Source organism: Puma concolor, chromosome B1 (assembly GCF_028749965.1).
Source record: "Puma concolor isolate L17-30 chromosome B1, mPumCon1.1.hap2, whole genome shotgun sequence".
NCBI lineage: Eukaryota > Metazoa > Chordata > Mammalia > Carnivora > Felidae > Puma > Puma concolor.
The window spans coordinates 50,348,001-50,358,173 of record NC_141670.1 but is presented as its reverse complement, the minus strand read 5'-3'; the positions used below and the strand labels follow the sequence as shown (position 1 = coordinate 50,358,173).

The 10,173-nt window shown below is 40.4% G+C and overlaps 1 protein-coding gene across 7 annotated transcripts in view; it reads left to right on the top strand.

Annotated features, from left to right (window-relative positions):
* FBXO16 (F-box protein 16) overlaps nucleotides 1-10,173 on the top strand; it is a 64,443-nt gene continuing 54,270 nt past the window's right edge. For 2 of the 7 annotated variants that reach the window (XM_025922077.2, XM_086703772.1), the window contains exons 1-2: nucleotides 4-336; nucleotides 4,973-5,107. In XM_025922077.2, the coding sequence (XP_025777862.1) occupies nucleotides 5,009-5,107 (99 nt within the window). In that variant the 5' untranslated portion in view covers nucleotides 4-336; nucleotides 4,973-5,008. Of the gene's footprint in view, nucleotides 337-4,972; nucleotides 5,108-10,173 lie in introns of all 7 variants that reach the window. The other 5 variants (XM_086703778.1, XM_086703773.1, XM_086703775.1 and 2 more) reach the window with 5 other exon arrangements.

The following is a 10,173-nucleotide window of genomic DNA, read 5'->3' as shown; positions in this document are numbered from 1 at the left end:
TATGTCTTGAGTGCTTGTCAATTCTGTTTGTTTCAGGATCAGATGCATTTTCCTCCCAGCATTATATTGGGAGATTGCAGCCCCTCCCAACCTCTTGCGCTCTTGCTTTTTAATTTTATCCGTGTGCCCAATTTTGGAGCCAGCCCTTCTGAATCTCTTGGCCAATCAAGAGACCACACATTGTTGCCTAAGAGACCCCGGATGCCAGCGAAAGGGTTTATAGATGGTGATTGGACTACTGACTGGAAAGAAGGGTGGGGGCTGGACAGAGTCAAAGGAAAAGCTGCCATGGCAACACCAGAGCTTGAGGCCTGAAGAAGGAGATGAGCTAAAGAGGTGAGAGCAGTGGGCAGTGCATGAAAAAGATGGAGACTTTTTTGAGAGCTCCATTCTAAGATCCTCCTGGGCCTCTCGCAAGCCTTGTTAGTGTTCCTGGGGATTACATTTCGCTCCGTTTCAGCTGCAGTTAAAGTACCAGATGCCTCGTACTTGCGAAATTAACAACAACAATTAATTATTTCTATACCTAGCAAACACTCGCTCTTTGTATTGCAGTATAGTTTTTGCTTTGTCTCTACCCAGTTGAATGAAAGATGAATTCGTATTTAAATCTGACTATACCTTGTTGCCTGATAATTTCCTGATACTATCTGAGATCTTCTTCTCTGATGATACTGCAGTGCACAATGAGTTGTGTGTTGGCAGAGAAACTCAATCTTATTCTCCGTGTATTCCAAATAAAAATCCGATAACCTTGAGTATAATTCCAGTGCTCAACTCATAATGTTCTGAGTTTTATCCTACATTCCTATTAGTTTTCGTCTTTAAACTGCTTCCCCACTATTGTATTCATTCAGTTGATTTAACAAATATTTGAGTACCAATTATGTAGTGCTGGGATTCAGATTCAGGTGAGCAATGTAAGAAAATGACATGAGCCAAGAAGCCTCAGAATTTTGTACTAGTTGTTTTGTACCAAAGTTCAGTGTGTCTGGGTGGATAGTGCATGGTGTGAGGGGCTGGGAGATGAGGCTGAAAAGGTCAATTGAGGTAAATTCTTAGTGGACCTAGACTTCCATGCTAAGGAGTCTGGTTATGCTGTAGCCCTCAGAGAGCCTCTGAAGGTTTTTGAGCTGAAAAGTGACACAATCAACTGGTCCTTCAAAAAATACTTCCATTAGTAGAATGGTGGTTACCAGAGGCTGGGGGATGGGGAAAATGGGGAAACATTGATCAAAGGGTACAAACTTTCAGTTATAAATAAGATGAGTAAGTTCTGGAGATCTAATGTCCAGCATGGTGACTATAATTAATAATAATGTTTTATACTTGAAACCTACTGAGTAGATCTCAAGTGTTCTCACCACACACACACACACACACACAAATGGTAGCTATGGGAGATGATGGATGAATAATACTTTGTAATCATTTCACAAGATATACATACACCAAAACATTAAGTTGTACATCTTAATTACATACAATTTTTATTTGTAAAAAATAAAACAAAAAAGCAACCCTTTCTGACAGTAGATTGCATGGTATATTAAAGCAGAGACTCTTATCTTTGTACCCCCTAACTCAGGGCTAATAGGTCCTTAGTATAATTGAATAATGGTGACAGTGTGAAGAATGGCTCAGAAAATGGGATTGGAGATTTGTGACCACTGTAACTTTACCAGAGGACCCATCCTTGCTGTTGGACATGGAACTAGAACCATACCACACATTGGGGTTAGGGCCAAAGACCCTCTATCTTCCTTTTTATTCAAAGAAAACTTAAAGGTCAACATTCCAGGATAGCAATTAAGGTGGAAAGAGGTCACACACACACACACACACACACACACACACACACACACACACCAGCAAGCTTTATATGTGTAAGGAGAGGAAGACAACTTGCTTTGTCTTGATGAAAGAGTGGGGATAGTTATTTCTTGTGCATGTTATATACAAGTGTCTGTCTTTGTAATAGTACTGAGTGTTTATACCATGAACATGTGTGTGCATGCAGATATGTATACTGCCCATCTGGAATGGAAGGAGGAGGAAAAAAACACAAAAGGATAATGATGAAGGCAAGGGCAGGACAACCCCATTTGAATGCTTCAGCAGAACTGTATTACCAAGAGGGCTGTTTCTCCTGGCCAGACCTATCTCCTTAAAGCCAAGTTAATTGAAGAGAAGCTAATTTAAATAATTTCTAGCTGTTAGGCACCAGGAAAAAGAGAATAGCCAGTGCAGGGCCTTAGGGAGGCCCAAGAGAAGTTACTTTGCCCTAATTCAGAAATTGTACCTAGCTTGTTTCCTATACAAACGAAAGTTCTCAGCTTACCGCAGGAATTTTTCACCTGGGGTGAGCAAAATGTTATATTCATGTGCATTTTTCTACAGAAAGGATTCCTAGCTGTTATCATATTCTCAAATATCTTTATGGCCCTCAAAAAAAAAAAGATTAAAAATAACAACTGGTTTAAAGAGAAAAAAGGTCAGACATAAATAAGAACAATACAAAAAGAAATATGTAATTTTTAACTGGGCGGATCTAGGCTCTGAGACCATGCTTTGTATCTATAATTTGCCCACTCACGTACTTTTATAGCTGCCAATTAATAATACTGTAATGAAATAATTTCCTATACCTTTTGCAATTTGGCTAAACATGTGTGATTCAGATAATTAGCTGTTAGAGGTAGGGAAGAACGTGAGTGCTGATCTGGGTCCTCTTTATATCAGTGGTATGGTGGCAGTAGGCTACTGCCAAGAAGGAATTGTGTAATGATGACCTTGTGGTTTTAAAATATTGGCTTTCTCTTCAGCTATAACTCAACCCTAAGAGAGAATATTACCTGTCGAGTGAAAACCTCAAAGATTTCAGATCTAGCATTTGGGGGAGCCCCATATCAGCCTAAAAGTAATGTTTTTTTTTTAATTGTCCGAATTGTCCAGCCTTTGCTACCATAGAATAATTTTTGGAGCCCATAAATCAGGCACGCAAGCCCTAGCTTCCTCGGTCACTACTGCTTTTTAATATGCAACCCATCTTTAAAGAACAAGGAAGGCAGAAGCAAACAGAAACACTGAGGATATATATTGAAACTACCATCAGTCTGCTTCAAATGGTTTCCACCTTAAAATATTTTGCTATGGCTCTCTAATGGGTTTCGAGACACTCTGTAAATGACAGGAAGTTCTAAGAAAGGTTGCAAGGAAGCTACCACTTCTTGAGACCGCTCATCTGTCAGACACTCTGCTGGACCAGTTTAATCTTCAAAACAGCGGTTGATGGTAGATGCAGATAGATTAAATGCTCACATAGATTGGGGGTCCCTGTGTGGCTCATGCAGTTAAGCATCCAACTCTTAATATCTGCTAAAGTCATGATCTCATGGTTCATGAGTTCACGCCCCAAGTTGGGCTCTGCGCTGACAGTGCAGACCCTGCTTGGGATCCTCTCTCTCCCTCTCTCTGCCCCTACCCTTCTCTCTCTGTCTCTCAAAATAAATAAATAAACATTTTTATGACATGCTCAGATAGATCGAATAACTTGTAAAAAGTTATACAGCTAGTAGGTTTTAGAGCCAGGATCAAACTTGTATGAGGTAAAAAGTTTTGTAATTTTTTAATGTAAGCAAATGTAATATTTTCAATGAAGCAAATAAGTGAAAGAGGAAATTTATTGCAAGAATATCAGGTGGCTCACAAAATGGACAAGAAAAGACAGGGGGCTTCTGAGGGGTGAGGCAGTGGGAGCAAATTAACAGAACATCAGTGCTATTGTGAACAACCCTTCAGTTGTTAGGTAAGGATGAACTAGCACCAGTCCAGCTGGCCTAGCTTGGTCTTATGACCCCATCTTGCCTGGGAAAGGGGAAGCCACCTTGATGAACCAACCCAGCAGACTCTAAACAATGAGAAGAAAGTAATTCTTCATGGAAATTAAAGGGTTTGTTTTCTTTTTTAATTTTTTTAATGTTTATTTATTTTTGAGAGAGACAGAGCGCGAGCAGGGGAGGAGCAGAGAGAGAGGGAGACACAGAATCCGAAACAGGCTCCAGGCTCCGAGCTGTCAGCACGGAGCCCGACATGGGGCTCAAACTCACAAACTGTGAGATCATGACCTGAGCCGAAGCCGGACACTTAACCAACCGAGCCACCCAGGCACCCCTAAAGGGTTTTAATCAAATGAAGGCAGACATATACTGGGCATCTAAAAATAGCACATTTTCCAACCCAAATCTGTCCATCTCTAAAGGCTTGGCTTTGTCCATTATACCATTCTACTTTTTTTTTAAATTTATTTATTTTGAGAGAGAGAGGGAGACAAAGTGCACATAAGCAGGGAGGGGCAGAGAGAGAGAACGAGAGAGAATCCCAAGCAGGCTCCACACTCAGCGCAGAACCTGACACAGGGCTTGATCCCACAACCCTGGGATCATGAGCTGAGCCAAAAGCAAGAGTCGGACACTTAACTGACTGCACCACCTAGGTGCCCTTACACCATTCTACTTCTTAAATATGGTGTCAAGCTAGAACCCTTGTTACTTAGAGATCAGAAGGAGGAGAGGAAGAAAGACACAGGGGTAAAGATGGAGTGCTTTATACTGCACTATGGTTTTATAAGTTAAAATATTTCTTTCTGGCAAATGGGGTATATTTTTACCTGGGAATGATTTTAAACAGACCTGATCTGATTTCTAGTTCCAGCAGTTCCTGCTTCTGTAAACTTTGGCAGGGTGTGTAACTTTGGTGAGCCTCATTTTCTTCATGTGTAAAATGGGCTAAAATCTACAACCTCACCAGATTGTTGTGAGCTTTAATTAAGCATGCATGTAAAGTGCTTGACATGTAAAATGATCCCAGTAAATGTTCTTCCCCCCATTTCCCTCTTTCAACATACTAAAAGATGGTATGGTATTAGTATTTTTCATATTCTGAAGATTATATGATTCATTTCTTGTGATAGGTATGGTTTTTCTTATGGAAAGTATTCAGTTATTTCATGATGGCATTTGCACCTCCAAAAAGCATAGATGGCCCCAAAATGCAGACAAAGATGAGTACCTGGACACCCCTAAACCATCAGCTTTTGAATGACCGGGTAAGTGACCAGAACTATTTTATCAATGAATCCATGCCTTAAGGCGGGGGGGGGAGAGTATTAAAATGTTAGTATCAAAATATGAACAGGAATTGTTTAGGATTGTGTAATGGGTTAAAATAAAAGACAGATGTAGGATTTTTTTCCAAAAGCTTTTATTGAGCTCTTGCTATATGGGCAAAGCTGGTTGTAGACAGAATCTTTGCCCATGATGAAAATGTCTTAGATTTGCTCTTTCCTCTACTGTCGCTGCTCCTCTCTCTCTCATCCAAGTGCCTTTTTTCTCCCATCACTGGTTCTCTGCTGGAATAGCCAGGAATGAGAGAGAAGAGGGTACTCTGTGAGGAGTTCCCCAAAAAGATTTTCTTGTTATAGTTGCGGTTACTGGATAATGGTGAACATTTAACCAAATAAATAAAATGAGTAAATCTCAACTGATGACTCACATTACTAGGCTTCTCCTAAAAAGTTTCTTTCTTACCTGCATTCTGGGGAAGCACGAGTAGAATACACCAAAGGATTGCAGAGATGGGAAGCTGAGTATCATGCTGGGGTGTGAGATTGGCCAGCCTCTGGGGATTTCCATTCCTGCTTCAGTTGGAGGCAGAATTTACCAACAGGCCTGTGAGCTCCTATTATCAATACCTAGTCCAAGGACCACACCTCGTTGGCAGTAAAATACAATCAACATCAATAAAACTGACTTCATTATCTTGCTCCTACACACCAGTTCCTCCTCCTGGTAAAAGGCATCACTTTACACCAAGTCACTCGAGCCAGAAATCATCCTTCTCCCTGCCAGCTCTGGGTTGGTTTTCTCCAATTTACAAGCTCATAACTTAGCCTGTTATTGATGGCATAGAAGACATTACTGTTTCATAGTAAAACACAAGATTCTTGGAGAGACAAAGAACTTCGTTACTCACAGTGCAGCAAGCAGCTATAGCATCATGTTTGCATTATTTCTTGCCCACCTTGTCCCACAAGAATGCTATAGAAGGCCCAGAAAAATACTACACACCATGGATTTGTAGTACAAACCCTTACTGAGGAACAGTAAACCCACTGCTTTTCTTTCTTTCTTTTTTTTTGATCCAAGTTAGTTAACATATAGTGTAATAATGATTTCAGGAATAGAATTTAGTGATTCATCACTTACATATAACACCCAGTGCTCATCCCAAGTGCCCTCCTTAATGCCCATCACCCATTTAGCCCATCCCCCCCACCCAACACCCCACCAGCAACCCTTAGTTTGTTCTCTGTATTTAAGAGTCTCTTATGGGTTGTCTCCCTGTTTTTGTCTTATTTTTGCTTCCCTTCCCTTATGTTCATCTGTTTTGTTTCTTACATTCCTTATATGAGTGAAATCATATGATATTTGTCTTTCTCTGACTGACTTATCTCGCTTAGCATAATACACTCTCATTCCATCTATATTGTTGCAAATGGCAAGATTTCATTCTTTTTGATCACCAAGTAATATTCTGTTGTATATGTATATACCACATCTTCTTTATTCATTTATCAGTCAATGGACATTTGGGCTCTTTCCATACTTTGGCTATCATCGATAGCACTGCTATAAACATTGGGGTCATGTGCCCCTTTTAATCAGCATTTTTGTATCCTTTGGATAAATACCTAGTAGTGCAGTTGCTAGGTCAGAGGGTAGTTCTGTTTTTAATTTTTTGAGGAACCTCTATACTGTTTTTCAGAGTGGCTGTACTAGTTTGGAAGGAATCCATTGCTTTTGTAGTAAGCAGTAAGCAAGTCTGCTCTTGGTCCCAAAAGGAGACAGTACCTCATTACTCAAAGTTGCCTTGCTCCAAACATAACTTGGAGAAATGGCCCAAGGAAAGAGCAATGACTCTCAGTATTCCAACACATTTAGGAGTATGAGAGGGAGGCCCAGGGAGCTATGTCTTCCAGCACCCCCTCATTTCCATATCCAATTCATTTTCAAGTTCTAGGAGACTTCCTTTTCATCCAGGCCTCTCTCCATTATTCATCTATATGCCTCCAGCTTCACCTTGTCAGTTCACACTCTCATCACCCTTTGCCTGATGCAGTGCTGTAACCCCTAACTGGCTTCACTCCCTCTAGTCCTACCAGTCCATCTTCTGCACTGGTCCCAGGATGATTTTTCTAAAATACCAAACTAAAAAAATTAAACATAAATAAAATTTTAAAGTAAAATACCAAGCTAATCCTATTATGTAAAACTGATAACACACCCTGCTCCAAAGAGTAAATTCCAAACCCCTACACATAGCATTGAGGATCTTTCTTAAGTTGACCTCAACCAACCTCTCAGTTCCTACCCCTGTCACTGCTTCCTCCCATCCTATGTCCAGGCTAACTAAGTGGCCTCCAGATGAGCCATTGTTGCCCCTCTAAGCACTAACTCCAATATGATTTTCTCTGGAAAGCCTTCTCCTGCTTGCTTTTCTTTGCTCTCATCACTGTTTACCAACTTTCCCACTCAACTGCAATGTGTTGAGTTGAGATTCTGTCTTTTCTCTCTGTATTTCCAGTGCCTGATAACATTCCTGAAGCACAAAAGATGGAGTCAGAATTCAGCCATCCTCCCTGGGACCTCCTTCAACTGACTCTCTTGCCTTCTAGTCCCTAAATCCCTCCTTTCTTAGTCTGGATTTGACCCTTGCCCTCTAAACCTAACTGATGTGCTAATCACTCTGGCAAAGCAAGAGATTCAGTCCTGACCCCTCCTGTTCAGTACTTTCCTGTTTCTACTCTTCTGGTGTGAAACCTGAGTGACTTTGGGAGACAGATAAGCAGCCAGCACAGCAATCAGAACAGTGAGAAAAGGGAGAGAGACTGAAAAGGAAAAAGATTTTTTAAAAAGTGAGGAAAGAAGAATGAGACATAGAATAAAAGGAGGGACCAGGAGAAACAAAAGGAAGGCAGAGAATGAGAAAGAGAAATCCAGCCTTCATCTGGCCATGAACACAAGTCTATTGGGAGCATTTTTTATTCAGCTCAACAACTGTTTATTGAGCACCTGTTTGTAAATGTTCTTAACTTTCCAACAGTTTATATAACAGCTTCTCTGCTTTCCCCCCTAAAAGTTCAATGTTTAGATTTGAAATCTGTTTCCACATAGAATTGTGAAGATTTTACACATATGTGAAAAAGTGACTTGAATTGAAATACATATTTGTTGGATGCCTTGATTTTCAGAAATTTTCTTTGAAAAATTGGAAGTCTTGATCGATTTAGCAGCTATGGAGAAAAAAAGTATCTTAGTTGCCTGATTGCCTGTTGCAGGTTGGTTTACTAGAGAAGCAGACTCTGGTATAGCATATAGAGCATCCACTGTGGAAGGCTTTCTGGATCAGCACTAAGGAAGGGAAAGGAGTAGAGGTAGGTGAGGGGGGAAAGGGAGGAGAAGGGAGAGAAGGTCGCAAGTTTGAGGCCTGGCACTGTAGCCACCAGCCTTTATACTTCCATACTGGAGTGCCTAGCTGGCTCAGTCAGTGGAGCATCCTACCCTTGATCTTAGGGTCATGAGTTGGAGTCCCACACTGGGTGTAGAAATCACATACATACACTTCTACACCGACCATTCAGTAGATGCTAGCTGCCCCATGGAAGAGCCTGACCTTGGACAAAGCAGAGCTCTCAACCTCATGGTTAACAGCCAGCAGCACTCCCCAACAGGTGGAATAAACCCAGGGCAGTACATCACAGCAAGCATTACATTGTCTTATCTTGATCTTTGAAAAGCTTTTGTCTAGAAATGATAATTTCTAGAGATAATATTTATTTTGTTCCTTACAGCTCTCATTTTTTACCACAAATTACTTTTCGGTTTAGATTTTAGTTTGGAGTAAAATTATTTTTTTAAATTTTTTTTTTTTTCAACGTTTATTTATTTTTGGGACAGAGAGAGACAGAGCATGAACGGGCGAGGGGCAGAGAGAGAGGGAGACACAGCATCGGAAACAGGCTCCAGGCTCTGAGCCATCAGCCCAGAGCCTGACGCGGGGCTCGAACTCACGGACCGCGAGATCGTGACCTGGCTGAAGTCGGACGCTTAACCGACTGTGCCACCCAGGCGCCCCTAAAATTATTTTTTTAAATCTTTGCATGTGTATATACACATATGTATCTATTTATATAAATGTGCATAGACACACACATAAAATTTGTATATGGGTATACCAAACTATTAATAGTCGTTTCCCCCAAAGAGGTGGATGGCACTGGGGGAGGTGGTCCTGTAAAATGAAAGCTTTCATTTTTTGCTTTACATAGTGCAATAAAATTACAAATCTTAAAACAATTTTAAAATTATGTAAATAAAAATAAAGAACAGTAACTCTGTGAATTGGAAATTCTGGTTTCAGATCACCGATAATTTCCTGCATGACTTGAATAAGTCACTTACTTTCTCTGGGTTTTACCATCATCCTTTATAAAATGAGTATGTTCAAAAAAAATAAAATGAGTATGTTCGACCAGATTACCTTGGAGGTTGCTTCCAGATCTAACATTCTAACTGTGCAAAAGGTATTAAAAAACAGATACCAAGGATACAGCTGGCCAGAAGGTGTCCACACAATAATTTCAAGGAAAGAAATTCTTTTTTTTTTTTTTTAATGATTATTTTTTTTGAGAGATGGAGAAAGCATGAGCAGGGGAGGGGCAGAGAGAGAAAGGGAGAGAGAGAAACCCAAGCAGGCTCTATGCTGTCAGTGCAGAGCCCAGCACCGGGCTTGATCCCACAAACCATGAGTTCATGACCTGAGCCAAAACCAAAAATCAGACGCTTAACCCACTGAGCCATCCAGGTGCCCCTCTACACTTCTAAAACAGGGCATTTGTCATCAATGACCACTGTAATTTTGAGGTCCTGTTTTCTGTTTTTGTTTTAATTTTGTCTTTCTTCAATTCTGTAGTAAAATGTAAAAGACATAACTATTTCAGACTGAAACAGGATCATAGACTTTTTTTTAAGTTTTTATTTAAATTCCGGTTAGTTAACATACAGTGTAATATTAGTTTCAGGGGTACAATATAGTGATTCAACACTTCCATAC